Source organism: Gymnogyps californianus, chromosome Z (genome assembly GCF_018139145.2).
Source record: "Gymnogyps californianus isolate 813 chromosome Z, ASM1813914v2, whole genome shotgun sequence".
Classification (NCBI taxonomy): Eukaryota; Metazoa; Chordata; class Aves; order Accipitriformes; family Cathartidae; genus Gymnogyps; species Gymnogyps californianus.
The window spans coordinates 20,492-46,743 of NC_059500.1; the positions used below are offsets into that span (position 1 = coordinate 20,492).

The window sequence follows — 26,252 nt, forward strand, 5'->3', positions numbered from 1 at the left end:
CTAACTCGTTTGGCCACAGCTCTGTGGTCCAGCTCTTCTCGAGTGAACAAATTCCTTGTCCCTGGAACAAGGGGGAGGACAGGTTTCAGAGAATGTTACCAAGTAAGTCTTTAATAGGAAATTGAACTTTCCTAAAGCCACCCTCAAACTCTCTCAAAGGTTCAGATTTCTGCACAAGATACTGCATTTCCAGAATAGCCTTGAAGTGATGCACTCCTCTCTGTTCCTTTTCTTTCCCACACCCTGATCTAGTTTCAGACACACAGCAGACCATTCACCATTGTGCTACTTGCTGGTCCAGCATAACCTATGTTGTCTCACTGGCATGCATTACAGCAGGGACTAATGTCATGCTAGAAATACTAGGAGTAACAAAGCCTTCACAGAAGTCTGTCTGTTTCTATGGCTGTTATGTAAAATACAACCACTCATTTATCTGCCTCATCTTCATTTTCCTTTCTGGACAGGATTCACTCCTGCCAGCAGTTGTTACTCTGTTTAGGGTATGACTTGCATTCACATCTGCCCTTTATTAAAGGAACCATCCAGAAATGTTTGGTGCCAGTGAAGCTGCTTGTGCCCTTATTGGGATAGGGAAAGCTTGTACACTGAAATACCCTTCTCTGTTGCAGGGGACGACCTTGTCTGTTGCACTAGAGGACGATCCAAATACATGCAACACATATCTGATATAGTCCCTCTCTGCAACTGCCTTCTTTCTCATCTACAAGTCCTGACCTGTGCAGTGGAAGCAGTGCATAAAAGCCAGCTGGCTCCTGGTAATGGCGTGCACCGGTATTGTCAGCCTTACCTGCTAGGCAGGGCTGTCCCATGCCAGAAGGGATGTCTCCTTCTTGCTTTTGTTCTGCTCTAGGACTGTGATACTCCCATCTGCATGTGCCTCTCCAGCTATCTTGGTAGCATGACACTGGTAGAACCCCTCATCTTCCTTCATTAGTCGGTCAATCTGGTAAAACCATCACAGAAAATATTTTATTAACATGCCCATACATTCTGGAGAGTACCCTGGAACCACTGTCACAATTAAGAACTTCTGAAGTTTTATAATTTCCCATTTGTTCAAAATAGGCACAAAATAGTGCTCCTCTATACAGCTATGAGTGCAATCTGCACTGTGTGACATGTCTGCCTGGAAGGTCCTGCATGGTCCTTCTCTTACTGCTTTCACCGCTTAAACTTTGTCACTTCTCACTACCACCAGGACCTTTGGCTGCTGCCTCTCCAAGCCTGTCCTTGTGTATTTGCTCTGCTGAACTTACCAACGCCCCCCGCCCCCTGCCCCATGCCTTTGTGCTGCGAAAGTCCTCCGCAAACTTGAACAGCCATGTTTGCTCTGTCTCCAGGCAGCTCCTCCAGGAGTTTGACTCCTTTGCGTGACTCTGAGACCTGCAGATTTTCACAGGAGTGCGAATATGTTAGAGGACATCTGTGAAATCCATTAGAAGCATTTACTTGTGATGACATAATTGTCTCTGATCATGGTGTTACTGACATGCTTGGACAGGCAGGCAGAGGAGCTGCATGCAGTGCTAAGAGCAGGGAGAAGCGGGGTGATGCTCACTGGACAGGTGCTTTGTGCAGCTCCAGGGAAATGCATTGGTGAAATACACCTGTTTCTGCATACACCCAGCCAGGGCCAAGACTCTCTGATCCCATTCTTCCTCATTGCCCCTGAATCTGAGCCCTATTCACCCCTAAGAACATCTGAGCTCACTTAGTCTCTCAGTGTAGCTCCTGTGTCAATAGCAAAGAGCAGAACCCTTCTGTCATAGGTACTGGGCTTTGGATACTTCTGAGCACTGATCAATACAACCATTATTCAGTATCCTCCTGTGCTGCAGCATGGGCCCCTACAGACCCAGTTCTCTAGGTACCTAAAGGGCTGAGGAAATCTTGCTTGCTTCGGAGTCTCAAAGCTTTTAGGTGAATTTTGTTGTGCAGTGTGGCTCTGAGATGCCTCAGGCATCACAGAGCAACCCACTTTCAGACACAGAGATAAAACTGCACAGCAAACCAGTAGCACCAAGTAGGCTTCTGTTTTACTAGATGTATGGGTAGATGTCTGCTGGGCATACCTCACAGTAGCGGTATTGACTGCTAAGACCATTCTTTAATTTGCAGTCCTTGACAAGGCACTCTGACATCGTTCATTATCTTAAATTACTGTGAGAAGATGCTTGATTCATGAGACCCTTTGGGGAGATGAGGACCAGACCCCACCACCAGCTGTGCACAGATAGGCACTGCAGGCTGCAGAAGTGTTGGAAGAAACTGTCCCTACACTGCTTTCAGCAAGTACACAGATAATGAATCGAGTTACCTGAAATGCGGTACAGCAACACAGAATGTGAGCAAGGGAATGCAGAGCCACGTCTGCTGTTAGATACTGAAAGTGGCCCTCCTGTATGAGAGCCCCAGCATACCTTTCTCCAAGCGATGACAGGAGTGGGCACTGCCTTCAGTTCACAGGACAGGTGCACATGGGCCCCAGTGACATTGTGAATTTTCTTTGGTGACACAACGATCACAGGAGCTGGAAGAAAATAAACGCTTTCCTGGAGGTGATGTGGCCACCTGGCATGGCCAGCATTCCCTGTGAGCTCTGCCATATGGACTAGGCAAACTGCCTCCGTGCAGGCAGCACGGGTCTGCAATCCACTCCAGCCACAAACAGCTTGGGCCTTCAGCTTTCCTGCCAGGGAAGCTCACTTTTCCTGTGTAAGAGTGTACTGTTTGCTGTTGTGCTTTGCAGATGGCATTTCTCCCAGTCTACCCAGCTCCTAGTGATGGGCGCAGTACAGGCAGGCAGGACAGGGCACTGACTTGACATGTGCATCTTGCTGCAGGAAGGGAGCTGTAAACCTCAGAGGATGCAGCGTGTTGGCCACACTGTAGTACTGGCTCAATGCTGAAGGCTGCTTTGTCAGAAAACATATAAATACCCCCAGCAACCAAGAATGTCATAGAATGAGAACCTGGGCCCTGCTGCAGCTGCTGCTGAAGGAAGGTTGGGTATGAAAGATAAGGTTGTCCAGGGAGAATGAGGCCACAGGCTGGGACTCTTGGGTTGCAGTCTGGATTTACATTAGACCAAAAGCTACCTAAGGTGTTTTCTCTATGCTGACTGATGTGTCTGTCTGTCTTTCCCCCCTACTCTAAGCGCAGTGCCACATGCCTTTTCATGCGACCAGTGAGCTGGTGGATAAGGACATTTGAAAAACACAACCCAAGCAGAGAATTTGTGTGGCATCAAGCTCATGTTTCTAGTATCATGTGAGGGAGCAGCACTGGCAGTAGCTGCCAGGCATGAAGTCAAGGTCCCAGACGGACCTTGACAGGCTTGAGGAGTGGGCCCATGCAAACCTCATGAACTTCAACAAGGCCAAGTGCAAATTCCTGCACCTGGGTCAGGGCAATCCTCAGTATCAATACAGGCTGGGGGATGAAGGGATTGAGAGGAGCCCTGCAGAGAAGGACTTGGGGATCCTGGGAGACAAAAAATTGGACATGAGCCAACAACATGCGCTTGCAGCCCAGAAAGCATCCTGGGCTGCATCAAAAGAAGCACGGCCAGCAGGTCAAGGGAGGTGATTCTCCCCCTCTACTCCACCCTCATAAGACCCCTCTGGGAGTACTGCATCCAGCTGTGGGGTCCCCAGCACAAGAAAGACATGGATCTCTGCATCTGCAGAGGTTCATCCTCCACCTCTCCACGGAGGTGCAGATGGGCTCCTGGTAAGCTCAACCACATGGAGGATGATTCTAGCATTTCATGGCTACTCCCATCTTCTCTAAGGTGAGCTTTTCCTGTGCAAGTGAGCTCTGTATTTCTGGCAGGAAATGCCAGGGCCCTGAGGGCACTAGTGGGTCGTAATGGCCCTGAGCAGCCTCACCTAGGGCCTCCACCCTGTGCCCATGGGCTCAGAAGCCTATTTGAACTCAGCCCTGGGCCTTCCGTCCCTAGCCATGTTGGAGAAGTGCTGATTTCCAGCTGGGCCCTAGCCACAGCCATGCCTGTGCCTGGCTGTGGACCCTGCCCATCCAGCCCTGACTGTCAGTCTGACTTCCTGGCCTGACCTTGGGTGTGCACTGTCACCACATACTTGCCTGGGAATCATGGGATGCCATCTTGACACATTGACTGACTTTTGAGCTTGACCTCAGAACTGCCTCATGACCACCCGCTTGCCTGGTGGTCTCAGCTCCTGGCTGAACCTGGCTACGCTCTCTGGGTCTGCCCTGTTCATGCCCTGCTGGTCCTGGAGGATGTGCCCTGCTCACCCCACTGCCTTATCGCCTTGGCTCCCCGTCCCTCAGGAGCCCTTGCCACCCCCAACTGAACGTGTTTTTGCAAAACAAGCAAACCAGCCCACCCAGCAAAGCTTCTCTCCAGATGGTGAGTTTGTACACTTATCAGTAACCTGTAGCCTCCTCAGATGCCACAGGGTGGTGGGAAGCTCTGGTTCTGCACAGGCAGCTGCCTGCTCTCCCAAAGCAGGCACATAGCTCTGGATGGGGCCAGTGCAGAGCAAGGACCATGTGCAATGGCTTTTTATGGTTGTTACTAAGCTGTTTTTTCAGCTAAGGTGAGCACTTCTTGCACACAGTGCCTCCTGAAGCCCTGAGAAGTCTGTAGCAACCTACCATGTGGTTAACAAAGGCAGTGGACAACCACAGCACATGGGAAACATGCATCCTACTTGAACTGTGTCAACGGCCTCCAGAATGCTCCTGGGAGAACGCAGCTGATTTGCAGCTGTTGAGAGGGGAGAAGCTGCAGTGAGCTTCTGGTGCCCTTGTCTCCCTGCATTATTGTCTTTTTTGCACATCAACCTTTACTAATGATGGTGTCTTTCCTCACAAGACACCCTCCCGCCAAATGAAGCCAGTTTTCCAGAAACATGTCCTACCTCCACAAAGAAAGGCCACTTGCAAGCAGGCATCCTGAACACCTCTCCTCTAGCTCCTCTTCACACAAGCTATCCCCTTCTAACAGCAGCGAGCACCAGGGGACAGCCCAGCGACTCCCTGGCACCACACTGAGGCTTTCCCAACTTGCCTGCCCCATGTGTCTCCATCCTCCGTTTTACACGAGGCATCCCATGGTGACAACCTGGCATCTGATCCCACTTCTATGCTGTGTGCAGCACACGGATGCAGGTGGAAGAGCATGTGGTAGGCATGTTCCCAGCTGGGAAAGGGAAGGCCCACCCCCACCATGCCCTTTCTCAGCTGGTGCAGGACTCATCACTCCTTGATAAAACAAAAGAAAAGGCAAAAAAGTCCATCTGTTACAAGGTTCTCCACCTGTAACATTACCTTTGTCAAATAAGTATTTGCAGTAATGCCATGTAACTGAGTCTGTAAGAAGATGAAGTGTCCTACACAGAATGTGCAGTAAGTCCCTGTGGATTGGAAGATTACTGCCTACTAGGTCTGTTCTATTTCCAAGGGCTTTGATGATCTAATAACCTAATGATTCAAATCTGCTTTTAGATACTGTTACACTGAGACATAAATGTAAGCCTTCTGTGAGAAAAACACACTTTATGACAGATTGTGAAGCTGAAGCAAGGGTATTATGGGAATTTTTTTCTGTTGCTGCATGGCTTTCAAATTAATTGTCAGTCTGTTGACTGGTTGCTGTGCTGCTCCAAATACTAGCTTTTACCTTGCTGATCCTTAGAAAAGATTACCTACTGATAATTTTCTAGGAGAGAAATTAACATTTTTTTTTCTCAGTGCCATGATCACCATGTAGTTATGATGGGTACACATGAAACACAAAACTTCATAGTGAGAAGTTAATGCTGCTGGAATACACCTGTACTGGTTCTGGCTGGGATAGAGTTAATTTTCTTCATAGTAGCTTGTATGATGCTATGTCTTGGATTTGTGATGAAAAAAGTGTCGATAACACTCTGATGTCTTAGCTATTGCTGAGCAGTGCTTGCACAGCATCTTTTGCACAAAGGCCTTTTCTGCTCCTCACCCTGACCCGCCAGCGCGTAGGCTAGGAGTGCACAAGGAGTTGAGAGGGGACACAGCCGGGACAGCTGACCCCAACTGACCAAAGGGATATCCCATACCATACGATGTTGTGCTCAGCAAAAAAAGCTGGGGGAAGAAGGAGGAAGCGGGGGGATGTTTGGACTTACGGCATTACGTGAAATGGAGCCCTGCTTTCCTGGTGATGGCTGAACACCTGCCTGCTGATGGGAAGCAGTGAATGAATTCCTTATGTTGTTTTTCTTGTGTGTACAGCTTTTGCTTTACTTGTTAAACTGTCTTTATCTCATCCCATGAGTTTTCTCACTTTTACCCTTCTGATTCTCTCCCCCATCCCACTGTGGTGGAGTGAGCAAGCGGCTGTGTGCAGTTTAGGTGCTGTCTGGGGTAAAACAACAATAACCCAAACAGCGATGTAACAAATCCACCTAAAAACCTGTTCTTTGCAAAGATATGTTCAAGGGCATGTTTTCACACCCTAAAACATTTCAACATTTCCAGGGTATGAAAACTTTGTCCCACAACTCTCACCCTGACCTGCTTCTCTGTAAAGTCTTTTGATCCTTTGAACTGTGTTACTCTCACAGGCATTTGGGCTGTTATAAGGAATCTAACACTCACCATATCTAAGTATTCCCCATTGTTTGCAACATCTTTTTTCAAATCTTGCAATAACAGTTTTGGGCTTGGCTTATTTTCCATCTGTAAAATTCACTTCCACATCCTTGCAACACAGAAAAGGTATTCTATTTGAGCTGGAAAGTAACATGGTCTTTACTTCCCCTGCCTTGTTAGACCACTTTATAAGCATATATCAGTGCCATTGTTCTTAAATTACTTCGGCTGGAGAGCAGCCAGTGCTGAGGATCCCCTGCTGACTCACAGACTGAGGATCAACTGGATCATCTGAAGGTAAGCAAGGAAAGGAGGCAATCTCAGCCATGCCGTTTCCACTGTTTCATGGCTGCTTAGTTGCAGCTCGTATTTTCAGCTGTTCTGTTTCCCAAGCCCCTGATCTTTGATCTAAACGTCTTTCTAGGATCTCCTCTGAAGCTTTATATCCCACACATGCACATAAAGGCCCTCCCTGCCCACTCAGTCACACAGTGAACTTAAACCTTGCTGCCTTCAGCCATGGGGACAGAGTGTCTCATGTCAGCTGTCCCCTGCAATAACCAGACATTCCTCCATCCATGCTGCACTCCCTCACCCAAAGCACATAAAGCAATTTCTACTTTGTTTGCACTAAGTGATCTCCCTTTCTCAGAGAGAGAGAGAGAGAGAAAATGAACGTGGAAGAAAATTTAATATTGCAGAGAAAGCAGAGCAGGTAAGACATTGGTAGGCAACCTTGCATGGACTGTACTGAAGAGAGGAGTGCAACGGGAGGGAAGCCGTGCTGGGGCAGAGACTGGGAAACAGCACCTGACATCAGTGCCTTTCAAACTGATAACTTGAAGCACTTGCTTGTTCTTTCACTGTTTGGCTCACATATCTGTCCACGCTTCCCTGCTTTGGTAAAACAGGATTCTGGCAACTGCTTCACTACACAGTACCAATCAGGTATCCACACTGGGAACACTGGCATTGGCATCACTGACTTCTCTTACCCTCATTTGCCAGGGTAAGGGGAAGCTGTTAATGTATCAGAGGAACAGATCATTAAAGTATCTTTGATTCAGGCATTTGCATATCAAATGCAGCATAGACTGCTTTGGATTCCATGGAAATAGAAATTGCATTGGAGAAATAGTGTTGGGGAGGGGCTGTTGACCTACACAAAAGTACAATGTAGCATCAGGAGCCTCCTGCTCAGTGATGAAGACCTCACCTCCTACCATCTGTGCCCAGACTACTGACATTGAGAGCTACCAGAAATCAGTGGCTGCTCAGTCATCCTCACTAAGGACTTGTATCTTTGGTTTACAGATCCACACTTGTGCTGAAGCCAGATGAACCAGACGTAAGCTGGGAACCCATCCCTGGCAAGCTGTTATTCTTGGTTGCCTGAATGGCAATCTCCCTGTCTGAAAATTAAGTGCAGCTTAATAGTAACAGACAGTCTGAGCTCCTCATTTTGTGAAGAATTAACATCCATAAATGTATGAAGATTCCTGGGTGGCGAGTTTCAGCTTGTGAAGCTCTGTTAGGGAAAAAAGATAACAGATGTTTTCACTGCTCAGGAATGAAAGCCCTTTTTATTTCAACAAGTTGTAACAAATGTGGAACTGATGGCTATTTTGGAAAGCAATTCAAGTTTGCATGTATGTTACTGTTCATCATCATCTCAAATCTCACTCACAGCCAGCGCTACTTCCATGCATCTCCAGTGAGTTTTTTTACAGGTACTACTTTAAAGATTACACAACTGTGGTGCAGGCTTCATATTGGCTTCATCAGGTGTTCAGAGTGACACAGAATTTGTCTGAGGCTTTTTTTGTATGTGTGTTTTCGATGGCTGCCAGAAACATGACATTTGCCTTTGGAAACATGTTCTGCTGATGCAGAGGGGGAAATGATAATGAGAAATGAGCTTCCAGGCCACTGACTGCTTCTGAGGTGCTTCCGTGAAATCGTTTCCATACAAAATGCTCGATAATTCCCTAATATGACATAAGTTAGTGGATCTGTGTTATTAAAGGCATGCAAAAAACATCAAGTGATTGCATTCACTTTGTTAAGGAGTGGAAAAAATCCAGGAGGGTAAGAGTTTGCTAAACAGAAGTGATTATTTCACTGGTATTCTGTCATACTGTACAGCTTTTTGCTAGGTAGCTGGAAGCAAAACATAAAGCTGTAGATTTAATCTGGTAGTGCTTATATTGCCATATTTAGGCAGGAAAGAGAGAATGTAAATCAAAGTAAGGATGGCAGCAGTAGGGAAAAATATCTGCTTTGTTAATACAGAAGTAAAAACACAAACTGTGATTTTGCCATTTTTAAATGTCTCCTGACAAAGTAATTTTAAAATATGTACTTCTGTGCCTGAAATCACCAGCAACAAGTAATTGTAAACAGAACAGCAGATCATCTTTGCTCTTCTGCTGATTAACAGAGTGCAAAGCCATCTAGTCAGGTGCACTAGAACATCCTGATCTTAAATCCAATCCACAGTCTTGGTAAATCTTCAATCTGACGGATGCTTTTTCATCCACCAGATGTTTCTGTACCTTCTCTCTTCAAATTACTTCCCCTTCCTTGTATTAGAAAGGGGTTTCACCACTCCAGATCTTTTATGCAATAAGCTTGAGGACTGTAAATAGTACTGTTTTCTTTCCCATGCATGACATTTGTCCCAACGGTGTCCAGGGACAGAAAACAATGCCATCAAAAATGCAGAAGGAAAATGCTGATGATAAAAGAGAAAATGAAAGTTGCTGAAATCAAACAAGCCAATGGATGCGGATGCACCAATTCTGAAGAAGTCCCAGATAAGCTGCCAGCTGATCCAGGCCATGTGAAGCTTCAGGGCCAGAAGGGAGTGACAATTTCACAGTCAAGGGAAGTGCCAACACTGTTCAGCACTGACTGTATCATCTCAAGCCCCGCCATGTGTCTGCTGCCTGCTGCTGTCAGCAGCTGCCTATGTAAGTGCTCTGGACACGACCAGCAACGGGAAGGAGACGTCTATGCAGACTCCAGATTACCTTGCATCTCTGAACAAGCAAGGCCCACCAGATCTCCTTCCTGGTGGATACAGGCAACACGCCGCAGATACTCAGGCCTCACAGGTGCGCAGCTCCCAGGAAAACTCCATGTATGGGTACTACATGCTCACAAATGATGGCTGTTGCAATACACATATTCAACAGCAGAATTCTGCTACTGGCAAAAAAGCATTTCCGCAGCTAGGGACGATACAGAAATTTCTGAAACGTAGAAAGTGGATTATTAAAAATAGTGAGGTCTCTGAGAACAAAAACGTGTCTTTGGCGAAGTTAATGACGGGTTTTTAGTAATGATATTTGTTATCCTAGTAGCAGTTGTCCTCCAACTAGTTGCAATTTTAGACTTTTTTTCGTGAAAGATTTTAAAATACAAAAGAAAGTGCAGGAGAACCTAAAAGCAGAAGGCCTTCTTTGTGCATTGCTAACAAGAGGAAAATGTAACTAGATTTGTGCATCACTGTTGCATGAAAGGATAATGCCAGTGTTCTATGCTACTCAGTACTCAAATAACAGTTCTAATGCAGAACAGAGTAGCTTAATTCTGCCAGCTACAGCTTTGCATCTGAAACTGAATGGCGTTTGAGTGGCTCTCATGAACGAAGACCCTTCGCATTTTTTACAAAGTGGTATTCCAGGCCTCTCTTAGTTACTAAACATGTCACAAACACGAAGCAACACATAGCTGGAGAAGTCCATCCTCCTAGGGTTTCCCTATTTACAAAGCAGCCTTTTCAATGACAAAGTTGTGTAACAGGTGTAACTTTTTCTGGGGCTGTCTTGTTCAGAATCCAAAGGACTTGGTAATTTTTTTTGTCTGAACACAGCTGATACTTGCCAAACAAGAACCTATTAGGCATGTGCAACCATTCATTTAAATTGCATTAATCTTCCACTTGGGATTAGCTAACGTAGCCACAGAGCAGAGAGGCATCCTAGCAGGGGCTGAGTTCAGCAATGAACAAGTTACTGTCCTGGTGCTTGTGAGAAAACAATTCCCAAATAAACAGCAGCTGTCTCTACTCAGTCCCCTTCCCGAGAAAGAGAGATGCTATTCAATAGAGATAAAAGTGCTTGGGGTGTCTTAGCTGACCATCTTCTCTAAGCCTCTGAGGACAGGCATTGTGGAGTTCAAAATGCCTTCCTTACTTCTCGCATGTCCCTGAGGAATGTCATTTTTCCCTCCAAGGCACAGGCTGTCCTGTGATCACTCCTGCATGCCCCCCATTCCCTGATGGTAAAAATGCCTACTATTTGCTATGCATAAAGCAGAAATAATAACCCATCAAATATAAAAGACAGCTGTTGCCCTTGGCTGAAGCTCAGGCTCCTGTAAGTCCCTCCAGGCATCACTAGGAACCTTCTGCCACTAGTGGCCTTGGTTTCATCTACCACATGAGAGCCTGCACCTCTCTTTCCCAAGATGCCAGAATACCCCTCATTACTTGCATTTCCCCAGTGCACAGCTCCACATCAGCTCTGCAGATCACATGCTTTGGAGTGAGACTATCCAGCTGTGAGGTGGCAGATGGAGAAGACATGGACAGGTGACCCAGCAGTGCTGCCTAGGCGTTGCAGCTGTAGGCGTTGCACTCTCGTAAGTTTTTTGTTTCTTTGGATACCTCATTTTTATCCTAGCCGTCTTTTAAGCCAACTTTTTACCTAAACTGAAAGAGAAGTAGTGGGGCTTTTGTGTTTTAACACTCAGTACTAAAATCTGCAGTTTGTTCATGGCATAGTTAATGCATAATTTAGAAAGACCATCTTCAGAAGTAGCTGTTAAATGTTCTGTATCCAGCTTCCAGATTCAGGAGTATTTAGTTTCCCTGAGATCACTGGTATTGTTGGAGATATGTGAGAAACAAAACCAAAGGATGCTACTTAGTTAACGAGGCGTGACCTTGAGAAGAGAAATACAATGACACCATAAGTCAGCCAGGTAAAGAAATACCAAGATAACCACAAGGGCAATCAAAGAGCTACTTGAACTTTGAGTGAACTGTCCTAGAAAAGCCACCCTTAGCTAGAGAGAGCCCCCTACCAACAGAAGTCCCTTCCTCACAGAACATGAGCAGTAAAAAAAAGAGGATGCTGCGACTTTAAGTGGAGATGAGATTTGCGAGAACCAATAGGAACGAGAGTAACTAAGTGACACTGTAAAAATACTGGTAGCTGTTGCTCGAAATGTATAAAATGCTTTACCGTGTGTTAACCAGGTGTGCTAGCTTTGTGGAGTTACCACCTAGCACCCATCTCTGCGCAGACATGAAATAAACAAATATCTCGGCTCTGTGTGTTAATCGGCTTTTTTGCACACCGGGTGAAAGAATCCTGATTTTTGGGACAACATGGTCACAGGCAAAACAGACTTGACTTGGGGAAAAAGAAATCAATTTAATTTGTTACCAATCAAATCAGAGTAGGATAATGAGAAATAGAACCATATCTTAAAAACACACCTTCCGCCCACCCCTCCCTTCTTCCCAGGCTCAGCTTTGCTCCCGGTTCTTCTACCTCCGCCCACACCAGCAGCGCAGGGGGATGGGAATGGGAGTTGCGGTCAGTTCATCACATGCTGTTTCTGCTGCTCCTTCCTCCTTGGAGGGAGGACTCCTCACACTCTTCCCCTACTCCAGCATGGGGTCCTCACGGGGGTCAGCCCTCTGCAAGCTTCTCCAACGTGAGTCCTTTCCACGGGCTGCAGTCCTCCACTAACTGCCCCAGCATGGGCTTTCACAGAGTCACGGCCTTCTTCGGGCCCAGCCACCTGCTGCAGCGTGGGGTCCTTCCATGGGCTGCAGGGGAATCTCTGCTCCACCGTTAAACCTCCATGGGCTGCAGGGAGACAGCCTGCCCTCTCACCACAGGCTGCAGGGGAATCTCTGCTCCGGCGCACCTCCTCGCTCTCCTTCTTCACTGACCTCGGTGGCTGTATGGTTGTTTCTCTCACATCCCACTCCTCTCTCCGCTGCAGGTCTTTTTTTCAGCAGTCTTCTTTTCCCTTCTTAAAGATGGTATCACAGAGGCGCTACCACCTTTGCTGATGGGCTCAGCCTTGGCCAGAGAAGGGTCTGACTTGGAGCCGGGGAAGCTTCTAGGAGCTTCTGACAGGAGCCACCCCTGTAGCCCCTCCCCCGCTACACAAACCCAACAGACAGTGAACTGTTTTCAATTCTTGCTACTACCAGACTTATTCCTGGTAAGATATTTTAACAAACGTTCCAGGGAACTGCTTCAGGCTACAGTCACACAGAGATGGAGAGCAGGGTATTTCAGGAAGAAATCAGATTAGACATTTAGATTGTGGCATCTTTTCAACATATAAGCATGCATGCAAGGACATTAATGGTTATGAATAACATTATTAAAACACTGTAACAGGCTGCTTGTAATAGGAAAGGATTAAAACTGCTCTGGGATGGAAGACAGCTCCTGCTTGCATACACACATCCCTTAGTTTCTGTGACATCTTTTGCACTTCACAAACTCACAGTGAAACACTGTATGCAGCACTGGTGAGGCCGCACCTCGAATACTGTGTTCAGTTTTGGGCCCCTCACTACAAGAAAGACATTGAGGTGCTGCAGCATGTCCAAAGAAGGGCAACGAAGCTGGTGAAGTGTCTAGAGCACAAGTCTTAAGAGGAGCAGCCGAGGGAACTGGGGTTGTTTAGTCTGGAAAACAGGAAGCTGAGGGGAGACCTTATCGCTCTCTACAACTACCTGAAAGAAGGTTGTAGCGAGGTGGGTGTCGGTCTCTTTTCCCAAGTAACAGGCAATAGGACAAGAGGAAATGGCCTCAAGTTGTGCCAGGGGAGGTTTCGATTGGATATTAGGAAAAATTTCTTCACCAAAAGGGTTGTCAAGCATTGGAACAGGCTGCCCAGCGAAGTGGTGGATTCACCATCCCTGGAGGTATTTAAAAGACATGTAGATGTGGTGCTTAGGGACATGGTCTAGTGGTGGACTTGGCAGTGTTAGGTTAACAGTTGGACTCGATGATCTTAAAGGTCTTTTCCAACCCAAATGATTCTATGATTCTGTGACAAACACTGCCCTTCCTGCTTCACACAACAAGTCCAAGATGCTTTAAAATGCTGAGGCATTAAAGGATTTCTGTAGATCTGCACAGGCTGAACAGCCACAAAACACTTAGCATAACAAAAACGATGTCTCAAGCTGAATACTTTAAAATGCATGTGTGCGCGCGCACACAGACACACACAGACACACCCACACTGAGCAGATGAGACATTATCAGCCCCGAAAAAGCCAGTGCCTGCATGCTGAATGCAGAACCATATTAATGCACAACATAATCAGCAAAACATTGTAAATATTTTTAAACAAGGCTGGATACACAGTTCCACTGACCTCACCAGGGATGGAGGCAGTTGCAATGTCTTCAAAGTGCCTAAAAGTAGATAGTGAGCTTCAATAATGAATGATCCTGAGTTTCTGGCTATGTTTCTTTTGTTACAATTAATTACTGAAGCCTCTGGCCTGACTGATGAAGACAAGCAGGGGACCTGAATTTCATCCGAAACCCTCTGGAGAACTGGGAGGATGGAAGGAAGTTAGGGGTGGTAGATTTTGATTTATTTTCAGAAGCAATGAACCCTGACAGTCCCCAGTGAAACTGAAGGCCCCAGCCCTCCTTTTGCACAGGAAAGATTTGCACTGGGAAATGTGTTTCATTACAGATCCTGGACTGAACCCTGCGTGAAGGTTTACCGGCTTGCTAGGCCTGCCCCCAAAAGTAGGCCCCTTTTGCAGGCAGTGGGGGCTACGCAGGGCCCCATGGAGGATAGGATGCATGAAACGGCTCTTCCCTGTCACAATACTCTCGTGCTATCCAGAAGAACAAGTAAAGGAAGTCTGCTTCTTCTGTAACCTGAGATGTTCACCCACAGTAAGGCTCCCTTGTTTGAATTTTGGCTGTACAAATCAGCCTCCTCCAGTCTTCCTTGTTTCCAAGTGAGATACAAGGCATGGAGGAGCTTTGAGTCCAGAGTAGATTTCCTAACAGAGAGGTAAGGAGGGCATGGTGGTAGCTAGCAGCACTCTAAATGCACTGCAGAGCTCAGAGTTTAGCCCCACTCTCCCAGACCATTGTCTTTGGACTGTAGCTTGACTATGGCCGAGCTGGCAAGCAGCAGCCACTATCTCTTGACATCAGTGCCTACGTACATCCACTCTGCTCCATATATTTCTGTGCATTTTCATTTGTCACTCCAGCTGCTGTGGTTTGCATACATCTTAGTATCTGCTGGTGTGTGCTACTGGTGGATAGCACGGAAATATCCAGTCCTGCAGACCTCTCTACTTTCCTAGTGTCTTCTGAATGCAATGCTTTCACATATCACAGCCCGCTCCTCAAGATACTCGCTCTGCTGCTACAGAAAGAGGAGTGTGGCTGGTAGCCCCTGCTCCTGATCCCTGGTCATATGCTTAGTATTGCTAATGTCATTTTATAAGGCAAACGGCCATTCTCTGTGACCAAGCTGGTCACCTATCAGTCCTCTTCCCCCTCTTCATCAGGCCCTGAACGTCCTGTGCACCAGGCAGACGTCTTCTCCCCCTCCCTATTGGCCTCAAGGTTCCCGGGCGCCAGGCTGACTTCCTCCCTCTTCACTGGCCTTGAAGGTCCCAGGCACCCAGCCAACCAGGTGGTGATGACCCCATCACAGAACAGGTAAGTGCAGCAGCACAGACAACATTGCTTACAAAATTTAGCAGCTACAAGTCCTAAGTAAGACTTGGACTGGAACTGCTGCTGGATGGCAAAACCTGTGATCCCCCAGTGGTCAGGGACATCTCCACCATTGTCTGCTTCCTCTGAGGACTGAGTGACTTGTATTCTTTTACACGATTTTGAGTCTAGATTATGATTGTTATATTGATACAGCAAGCCAAGTATTAAGAATTGACCCAATCTGCAGAGGGTCCAGGTAAAGAAATAAACCTCAAATGAGCGACAACATGTAATTCTGTAACTCTGAAGGTTGAAAAAACCTAAACTTTGTCATCTTTTATGCTGTGCTTTTGGGAGATTAAAATAACCACAATTCCTGTTTCTTGCAAAATTTCCCTGCTTTGCGCTGTGTAATCCAGACACCAACAGAGATACTTTGAAACTTCACTGAACCAAGCCTGCAGATAATATTAACTATTATTAATATTAATTAAATATTAATATTTCAGGTTGGCATCCAAAAACTTTGCACATAAAAGGACTTCTACTCTGTAAACTAACCAGTATTTGGAACAGAGTGGGTACAAAATGGTACATCCCTTTCCTGACAGTGCAATCAACAATTAGTATAGCACACGCAAGTAATAAAACAGATGACAAAGAATTTCAGAGCACTAGAAAGCACTAGCCCATTGGAGACTTACCAAAAGAAGCCTGATTTATAAATATTGAATTGTACATCCACTGGCACTTAATTTAGCAAAGCTTGTGCCTAACCTTTTTCCATTTGAGTCAGTGAGAGGATTTGAGACAGTGAGAAAAACTCTGTGGAGGTGAAAGGAGATTACATATTGACTCTCTGATACATTCAGGGTATTGTAAAAATCACTCTTGGTGTCAGCTCCTCAAAGCAGCCTGCGAGCGACTCAAATGCCCCATCACACGGAAGTCTCTCTCACTTCAGAAGCTCAGACATGCAGAAACACAGAAGCAGCTGGGCTTATCTGGGAAATACCATGAAGACAGTTATAGAGGCATTTGTTGCTGTTGGAAAGACTGGCACCAGAGCTGAACAAGCAGTGTTTGTCCTTGTCTAGGGTTTCAACCCCTTACTAAGATCCACAGGACTGGAAATCCATTGCAAAGGGTACTTTTCTGCAATATTTAAACTAATCTCAGTGTATAGCTTCTCATGGGTGCACTAGAACTGTGACAAGAAGGCTAAACAATGAGAAACTGATCATTCAGTACTATCTCCCCAACTCCCATCAAGGGCCTCAGAGAAGCTCATTAAAAAATAAACATACCAGAAAGGATGGTTTGATCATAAATTGCAAAGGAAGCAGCTGTTATCCAGCTTCCACCAGTGTCCCAGGGGGACTGCTAAAACCTACCCCCATGATTAGAGCTAAATAAATTACTGCCTCTGGGTTATGATATAATGAGGTATTTACTCCCAAATGCCCCCATCTTTGGGCACATTTGTACCATGACTGGAACAAAGAACGAAGACGCAGGAAAATATAAACTGGCCTTAGCAGCTGGGATGTGAGTGAAAAGCCTGCAAAAAGGGGGACACGCACACAGAGACTGACAGAGCTGAGCCCTACTCCTCCATACCAGGAGAGCTAGAGAGCAAAGAGAAAGGATTACTTTTACCATGCAGCAAGGACCACATGGGCAGTCTGTACTGCCCACGCGGGGCTCTTTGTATTGTTGAAGTCCTCATCCCACAAATGCACGTTCAGGCAGCATAGTTCTATCCCTCTCTACCTTTTGGGTGCAAAATAGGCTACAGCTGATTACTAAATACCCAGAAGGTAACAGAAGACTTCCTCTGGATACTGGGCTTTGTACAGTATGCAGGATTTGGCTGAGTAGGTGTGCCACTGAGAGCAGGATTATTTCTGCCACTTAATCACATGGAATGTTTAACATACTGAGCAGATGGATATCTAACCATATGTTAAAAATCTGCTACGGTTTAAGAACTGAACTTCCTGGCAATACAAACTACTTCTTGAAATACCACACAAGTTTAAAGCTTTTTAAGTTAATTTCCTTACAGAATTAAAGCTTTTGGTTATTCAGATATGCACAAAAGTGTACAGAACTGCAGGATACAAGTAAACAATGCAACTTGGGAATGGAAAAACTGCACTTTTTTTTTTTTTTCTTCTCCTAATGGTAATGATTTTGTTTCAGGTCTCAGAATAATCTTGGTTCTATTTTGCAATTTAATTAATTAGTAGGGTGCCATCTCTGGCACCAGCAAATTTATTTAAAATACGAACCACTTTAAACAGTACAAGCTATCAGACTGGCAGCGTTGCACATTCCCAAAACTGGACAGGAGCGTGTCTAACTTGGAACTGCAGCACTTTTGGGTCTTGAGGTGGTACACGTCCTCCAAAGGACTCAGGCATGCTAAACTACAGGCACCCATGGAAGAGATGGTACCATCCAGGGAGCGACTGGGGAAACACTGGGAAACGCACGTTTTTTTCCTGTGTCGTCCTCTGCACCTGGTGCATCATTTCAGGAAAGGGGACGGGCAGTCTGGTAACGCTGCTTACTAAGGCAGAAGAGCCCGTGGTAAAAATCCGCCTAGAAACCTCCCACTGCTCGCCCTGTCCTAGCACCCATTGATCCCCGACGGCCCCGGCACGGCCGCAGCATCGGCGGACAGCGGCGGGGGACGCACCGGGCGCATCCTGGGCTCCCCAAGGCCCGGCGGGGCGGGCGGTGTCGGGGCCGGGGCGCCGCAGCGGCACTCACCGATCTGGCACTCGCCGCCGTGCGTCTTGCGGAGGCGGCGGGCGCCGCCGCGGAAGGAGACCCAGTGGCGGAGGCGCAGGGCGCAGAGGCTGCTGTACGTGCGCCCGTCGGTGCCGCAAACCGCGCCGGCGTCCTTGCAGACGCAGACCCCCGAGCCCTCGGGGCCCGCGCCGGAGCCGCCGCCAGCTGGCGCACAGCAGCCCCGGCTCGCAGCGCGGCGCCCCGACGGCGCTGCGGCCGCCGCAGGGCTCGCCCTCACTCCCCAGGCAGAGCGCGCAGCACCCACAGGCGTCCCGCGCCCGCAACACCTGCTCCTCCAGACCGGCGGCTGGGGCCGGCGGCGGCAGCAGTAGCGGCAACAGCAGCGCTGCCGCGGGCACGGGAATGGTGCGGGCTGGAGACCCAGTGGGGCGGTCCGGGACGGCGGGGGAAGAGCTGCAGGCGCCGCCGCTTTTCATCGCGCCGCCCGGGAGCAGCCCGAACGCCACACTCCGGCGCCCCCCGCGCCCGCCCCGACGTACCCCAGGGAGCGGCGCACGGTTGGGAGCCCGCAGTACACGCCTGCACACAGACACGAAAGGACTCGAGCACTTCCCCCGCACCTACGCACCCCTCACAAACATACATGAATCCTTGCACACACTGCCCCCAGGCACACCCCGCCAGCACGCACATTCGTTGCAGCGCACGCCTCTTGCCGGCGCGTCGCGGCTGCACGAACCCTCTGCCTGCGCACACGCTCCAGGCAACCCCCTCCCTGACACGCACGGACCCTTCCCGACGCCTGTCCACCCGCGGGCTTCCTCTGAGCACGCCGTGCTCCTGGGCATGGCCGCCCACTCCCCGAGGCCCACACCATGACCACTGCCAACCACCCTCCAAGGCGCGCACCATCGCCGGGTCACCAACTGCCCCTGCACTCCCATGCACTCTCCTTAACCTTTCCCCACACACCTGCTTTGCTGCAAACAGCATTTCCACTCTGGCTTTTATCAGGCTCACGCAGACTCTCCTCCACACCTGGTGGAGCCGTATCCTCTCTTGTGTCTCGTGCACCAGTCCACCCCTTCTCCTCTCCTCACTGACACATCCTTACATCAGTATCCCTCCTCTCCACTCATGACCCCCACACATCCACCTGGCAGGCATCTGCTTCACAATTTGTGCTTCCAATAGCATCCTTCCTGGCAGACAAAAAAGCCAAGTCTGAATGCATCAGGACAAAGCTCATTCACAGAAGTTCTAGTAATGTAAAACTAGCTTGTCCTCCTCTGCTCCCAGAGCCTGGCATCAATTTTTCTAGCACTCTGCACAGATACCATTAAAGCAAAACAAGACTTCCTAGGACACACAAAATGCAGCAGAGCCCAGCTCTTGGAATATGTGACATTCCAAATGGACGGTGTTCGCTGAGAAGCTGAGGCTACAGAATTTCATTGCTTCTGCTTGCATTTGACATGTCAGGAAGACAAAATCGTATTAGTGGCTGTTTCAGAGAGTGGATTTCTAAGGACATTTCATACTTACCCACTCTTGGTTATTGTGGATTTTGCCTTTAGAGTCAACATCTTTGACATGATGAAATTTGTTCTTATGGTATGTAATATGTGCTGATTACACAAAAAAGAAAAGCTACCCCACTGTGACCATGTCATAAGCAATGATTAATATTTATTATTATTTAATATTTAAATGATATTAATTTCCTAATAAATGAACATTGCTAAGTGATACATCCCTACACAATACCGGCATAAGAATGAAGCAAGATGACTCCTGTCTAGTCAGGATATTAACTATATTCATTGCTAAGTACTGTTTGGTCAGTTATGCACTGAATACTTCAGTATGCCAGCATGTTTTGCATACAAATCGTTACATAATTCATCAAGGTGTAATTAGGCTATAAAATGAATGTGCATTATAAGTTGCAGATTGACTTACATCCACATACAGGTCTTGACATTTTGTCAGCATTTACATCGTGTCTCAATAGTAATTTTAATGTGTGGGTGTGTATATATATATTTGTCCTGGTTTTGGCTGGGATAGAGTTAATTTTCTTCTTAATAGCTGTTACAGTGCTGTGTTTTGGATTTAGTGTGAGAATACTGTTGATAACACGCCAATGTTTCAGTTGTTGCTAAGTAGTGCCTATCTTAAGTCAAGGATTTTTCAGTTTCCCATGCTCTGCCAGCAAGCAGGTGTGCAAGAAGCTGGGAGGGAGCACAGCCAGGGCAGCTGAGCCGAACTAGCAAAAGGGGTATTCCATACCATGGAACGTCATGCCCAGTATATAAACAGGGGGGAGCTGGCCGGGGCGGGGGGGGGGGCAGATTGCTGCTGGGGCATCGGTCAGCAGGTGGTGAGTGAATATATTTTACATACTTCATGTACACATCTAAAAAATGACCAGGTTCTCTTCTTAAACTTCCCATTATTGTGTACACCATGAACATGCAATATGTAGCCTAAAATTAGGAACATATTGTTCTTGTTTTGTATGAGAATACACCTGCTTTCATGAGGTGTTGAAGTGTTAAGGAGAGAGCTGTATATTGCAAGTTTCAAAGTGCTTTCAATACTTTGATTTTTAGAAGACCCTAAGAACGGCTCTGATTGCTTTAGAATAAATGTCCATCAAGCCCAGTATCTTTCCTACAGTGGTGGCAAACAGAAATTGCGTGAGGAAAACTGGAAGAGCAGAGCAAATATTTTCAACACTCCTCTTATATTTTCTCAGACTTTTATTTGTGTTAAGTAGCCCTCAAGGGATTTTTTTCTTTTTTGTTCCATGACTTTGTGTAGTTGTTTTGAAGTTATGGGCATTTTCATCATCAATAGCAGTCCTGGAACAAGAAGTTCCGTAGGGTATTTTGTAAGTATTTTGGAAAAAAAAAATCCTGTAGAAGAAATGTCTTTTGTTTGCTTGGAGTATGCGAGCTACTACTTGCATTTGATGCTCCAGGAATTTTGCATTGGAAGACACAATGAGCAAATGTTACTTGTTTGCTATCTCCAAGTCACTGTGGATTTTAAATGCTATTATTGTAGCTTTCCAAATCTGTGTTTCTTAAAGGCTGATGAGATGTAGCGTTTTTCCTTCAATGCTGTCACGTTCCTTCTATTCCTTTTCATTGTAATTATCATAGAATCATAGCATCATTTAGTTTGGAAAAGACCCTTAAGATCATCAAGTCCAACTGTTAACCTAACACTGCCAACTCCACCACTAAACCATGTCCCTAAGCACCACATCTACATGTCTTTTAAATACCTCCAGGGATGGTGACTCAACCACTTCCCTGAGCAGCCTGTTCCAATGCTTCATAACCCTTTTGGTGAAGAAATTTTTCCTAATATCCAATTGAAACCTCCCCTGGCACAACCTGAGGCCATGGAGCAGAAGTTCATACCAGTGTGGTAAACACACTAGACAAAGAGAATGGGAGGCTTTATATCACATCCATATTTTTATTGCTAATTGGAAATGTGCTTTGTGAAACCATAACTTACTATATCTGGATGTTCAACTAGACTGTAGGAACGATCTAAGTATTTTTTGGACTCTACTCTGTATTGTATCTTGTATCTTCTATCATATATGGTCTTATATCATTGACAGGCTTGAGGAGTGGGCCCATGCAAACCTCATGAACTTCAACAAGGCCAAGTGCAAAGTCCTGCACCTGGGTCAGGGCAATCCTCACTATCAGTACAGGCTGGGGGATGAAGGGATTGAGAGGAACCCTGCAGAGAAGGGCTTGGGGATCCTGGGAGACAAAAAATTGAATGAGCTGGCAATGTGTGCTTGCAGTCCAGAAAGCCAACCATTCCCTGGGCTGCATCAAAAGAAGCAGGGCCAGCAGGTCAAGGGAGGTGATTCTCCCCCTCTACTCTGCTCTTGTAAGACTCCACCTGGAGTACTGTGTCCAGCTGTGGGGTCCCCAGCAAAAGAAAGACATGGATCTGTTAGAGCAGGTCCAGAGGAGGCCACAGAAATGATGCAAGAGCTGGAACACCTCTGCTGTGAGGAAAGGCTGAGACACTTGTGGTTGTTCAGCCTGGAGAAGAGAAGGCTCTGGCAGGACCTTATTGCGGCCTTTCAAAATATAAAGGGGGCTTTATAAGAAAGACATAGAGAGACTTTTTGCCAGGGTCTGTAGTGACAGGACAAGGGACAACAGTTTTAAACTGAAAGAGGGTAGATTTAGATTGGACATAAGGAAGAAATGTTTTGCAATGAGGATGGTGAGACACTGGAACAGGTTTGTCTGCAAAGATGTGTCACAAGCCCATTCCTTATATCCACTTGCACCAGCACCAGTCCTGTGAGCGGTTGCATGGGGCACTTCAGCTGGCCTTGGGTCCATCCCCAGCCCAGCTCTGCTGCCCAAAGGTGGCCCCTGAGCACTCCCATTCCAGGATGGCTACAAGACAATGCTGAGGCTGTTTCTTATCTCTTTCACCAAAGGAAACTTCAGTCCTTTGCAGGAAGTCATTCTGTCTCTGGCATCCCTGCTTCCAGCCAGGGTAACCCCTTCTGCAGTTAGACTGCCTTGCCCTCCGTGCCAGATCATTCCTCAGTCACAAATTACCACTGCTGAGCAGTTATAATTTGAATTTCCCCTTCAATATTCACATCACATTCAATTGCTTTCAATTTGTTAGCATAAAACCAACAGGTAGTATTTATTAACACAAAACCACCTCCTTGTGAGGCTAAAAGGTAGTCTAAGGCCCAATGATTTTGGATGGCCGATTGTGAGAGGAAATTAATCTCCGTCTGTAGATTCTTTAAAGCACTCACAGTAGCATTTTGGGTAATTTCAAGTGTAGTGGAAATATTAACAATTGGTCATTCTAATGTAGCAAAACCCACGTTTGGAAACAGCACATGTACAAAGTTATGAAATCTAGTTGGTCCTGTCACTAAGGGTTTGAACACTCCACAGTTACTACGTACAGGATAATGGTTGTTTTGAAAGTTATATGTTAAGTGTTTAGATCAAAATGCATAGGGATTAAGAAGTGCTGTGGTACAAGTGCCTGCCTGCTGTGGTGGTAGACTCTTATAGGCATTAGCGCCACAAAGCCAGAACCACCTGGGTGATAAAATGCCCAGACTCACTGTGATGTTTGCAGAATGAACACCATGGGTCAGAGAAACACTGAATTTCATTAAGCACGTTTGGCTTAAACAGATTGTCCAAACGGGGTTACAGTCTATACAGCCAGATATGTTGTTTGGGGCACCTGTGTCCCAATTATTGTTAGTACTCAGCCAACCATTACTCAGCAGATTGCAGCCTGTAGAATTAGGTACAGTGAAATTATTGTATCTTTGTCAGTTTGTACTATTAACATTCTGTGTGAGATTTCAGAGATCCAAACCATTAAAAACACCTTTGTTTGTAATTGTTGATGCATTATTACAGGTCCATGAGTTTTTTTGGTCAGAATCAATACAAGCTTTTTTCATTTCATGCCAAATTGTTAAGCAATCAGGATGATGAACAAGTGTCCCAGTTTCAGCTGGGATAGAGTTAATCTTCTTCTTAGTAGCTGGTACAGTGCTGTGTTTTGGATTTAGTGTGAGAATAATGTTGATAACATGCTGATGTTGTAGTTGTTGCTAAGTAGCACTTAGCTTAAGTCAAAGATGCAGTAGCCCTTGGGCCAGCCCGGGCAGGACCAGATATTAAAAATGTGCTCCATACTGCAGCTGGGGAGAATGGCCCTACCTGGAGTCTCTGGCAGAAAACACCAGGGGAGACCCAAGGTCGACCTCTAGGGTTTTGGAGTTGGGGATATCGAGGATCTGAGGCCCGCTATACTCCAACTGAAAAGGAGATATTAGCAGCATATGAAGGAGTTCGAGCTGCTTCAGAAGTGGTTGGTACTGAAACACAGCTCCTATTAGCACCCCGACTGCCAGCGCTGGGCTGGATGTTTAAAGGGAAGGTCCCTTCTATACATCATGCAACTGATGCTACATGAAGTGGGTTGCACTGATCACACAGCGACGTCGAATAGGAAACCCCAGTCGCCCAGGAATTTTGGAAGTGATCACGGACTGGCCAGAAGGCAAAGATTTTGGAATATCGCCAGAGGAGGAGATGACGTGTGCTGAAGAGGCCCCACTGTATAATAAACTGCCAGAAAATGAGAGGCAATATGCCCTGTTCACTGATGGGTCCTGTCGCATTGTGGGAAAGCATCGGAGGTGGAAGGCAGCTGTATGGAGTCCTGTACGACAAGTTGCAGAAACTGCAGAAGAGGAAGGTGAATCGAGTCAGTTTGCAGAGGTGAAAGCCATCCAGCTGGCTTTAGACATTGCTGAACGAGAAAAATGGCCAGTACTTTATACTGACTCATGGATGGTGGCAAATGCTCTGTGGGGGTGGTTGCAGCAATGGAAGCAGAGTAGCTGGCAACGCAGACGTAAACCCATCTGGGCTGCTGCATTGTGGCAAGATATTGCTGCCCGGCTAGAGAACATGGTTGTGAAAGTACGTCATGTAGATGCTTATGTACCTGAGAGTCAGGCCACTGAAGAACATCAAAACAATCAACAGGTAGACAAGGCTGCTAGAATTGAAGTAGCTCAGGTAGATCTGGATTGGCAGCATAAGGGTGAATTATTTATGGCTCGTTGGGCCCATGACACCTCAGGCCATCAGGGAAGAGATACAACATATAGATGGGCTTGTGATCGAGGGGTGGATTTGACCATGGACACTATCGCACAGGTTATCCATGAATGTGAAACATGTGCTGCAATTAAGCAAGCCAAGCGGTTAAAGCCTCTTTGGTATGGAGGACGATGGCTGAAATACAAATATGGGGAGGCCTGGCAGATTGACTATATCACACTCCCACAAACCCACCAAAGCAAGCACCATGTGCTTACAATGGTGGAAGCAACCACCGGATGGCTGGAAACATATCCCGTGCCCCATGCCACCGCCCAGAACACTATCCTCTTCTTGCACACCTGCTTGCTGGCAGAGCATGGGAAACTGAAAAATCCTTAAGATAAGCGCTACTTAGCAACAACCAGAACATCAGCATGTTATCAACATTATTCTCACGCTAAATTCAAAACACAGCACTGTACCAGCTACTAAGAAGAGAGTTAACTCTGTCCCAGCCGAAACCAGGACAACATCTGTGAGACTTCCTGCAAGAGTTTTTTCAACTTTGTTTTACATGGCAGCCATTTTAAGGCAGTAACAGTGTTGGGCAATGGGAGACATACACCTTTTAAGTGGTTTAACATAGACAATCCTCAGATACTGTGGGCATTTCACAGGGGCTCGTGTGCTGTGTAAGTACTCACAATTCCCACTAGCCCTCTGAAGCTATGTACGAAATGACCACTGAGTGGGGGTCTACAGGTGAGTCAGACTGCTCTGGACCCCAGGCTGCCTGAGCAGACAGGTACATCCAAGCACAGGGCATTGGCAGGAATCTAGGAGCAGAGAATGTGAGTGCTGGAGACAGAATTGGGGTCTCTAAAGGGATGCTGGAAAGATTTAGGCATGGAAGTGGACAAGCAGCTGAACGTGATGGTTCTGCAGAGGCAGAGCAAGAGGGAATGTAATTGCTGGCTGAATAAGCAGATACATCCAGGACACTAATTTGCATGACAGTGAGACGGGCATTGGAATAATAGTTCTGCTTTCCATATTATAATAGGCCTGTTGTTTTATTGGGGAGGATTTCAAATGCATAGAGGTTGGAGAAAATACTGTACAGCAAGACTTAAGACTTAGTTTATTTAGCTGACCAAAAAAAAAGGAGTTGATTATGTGGTACAGTTATCTGTGTAACAAAAAACGGGAGTTAGTAACAGGTCTTAAATGCAGAAGAGAAGTACAAGAACAGTTAATTGGCTGGAAGATCAAGTAATTGGTTTCACATTAGGGGATAACTGTAAATACCATTGTATATTACAATGAGTGTACCTTACAATGATTAATTACTCTTGCTTTTAAACAGCACTTGGTTTCCACTGCAAGCAGTTCATGTTACATACTATTACAACAATGTCAGTCTTTGTTAGTGTGATGTCAAGGCTGT

General features: G+C 46.5%; 1 protein-coding gene across 1 annotated transcript; it reads right to left on the reverse strand.

Moving 5' to 3' along the window:
- Nucleotides 1–814: 814 nt before the first annotated feature.
- On the reverse strand, nt 815–18,625 carry IGFBPL1 (insulin like growth factor binding protein like 1). The gene is given in 5 exon segments (XM_050913753.1): nt 815–967; nt 1,285–1,407; nt 2,445–2,554; nt 18,168–18,348; nt 18,350–18,625. Coding segments are annotated over 5 exon segments (843 nt in total).
- Nucleotides 18,626–26,252: the final 7,627 nt, after the last annotated feature.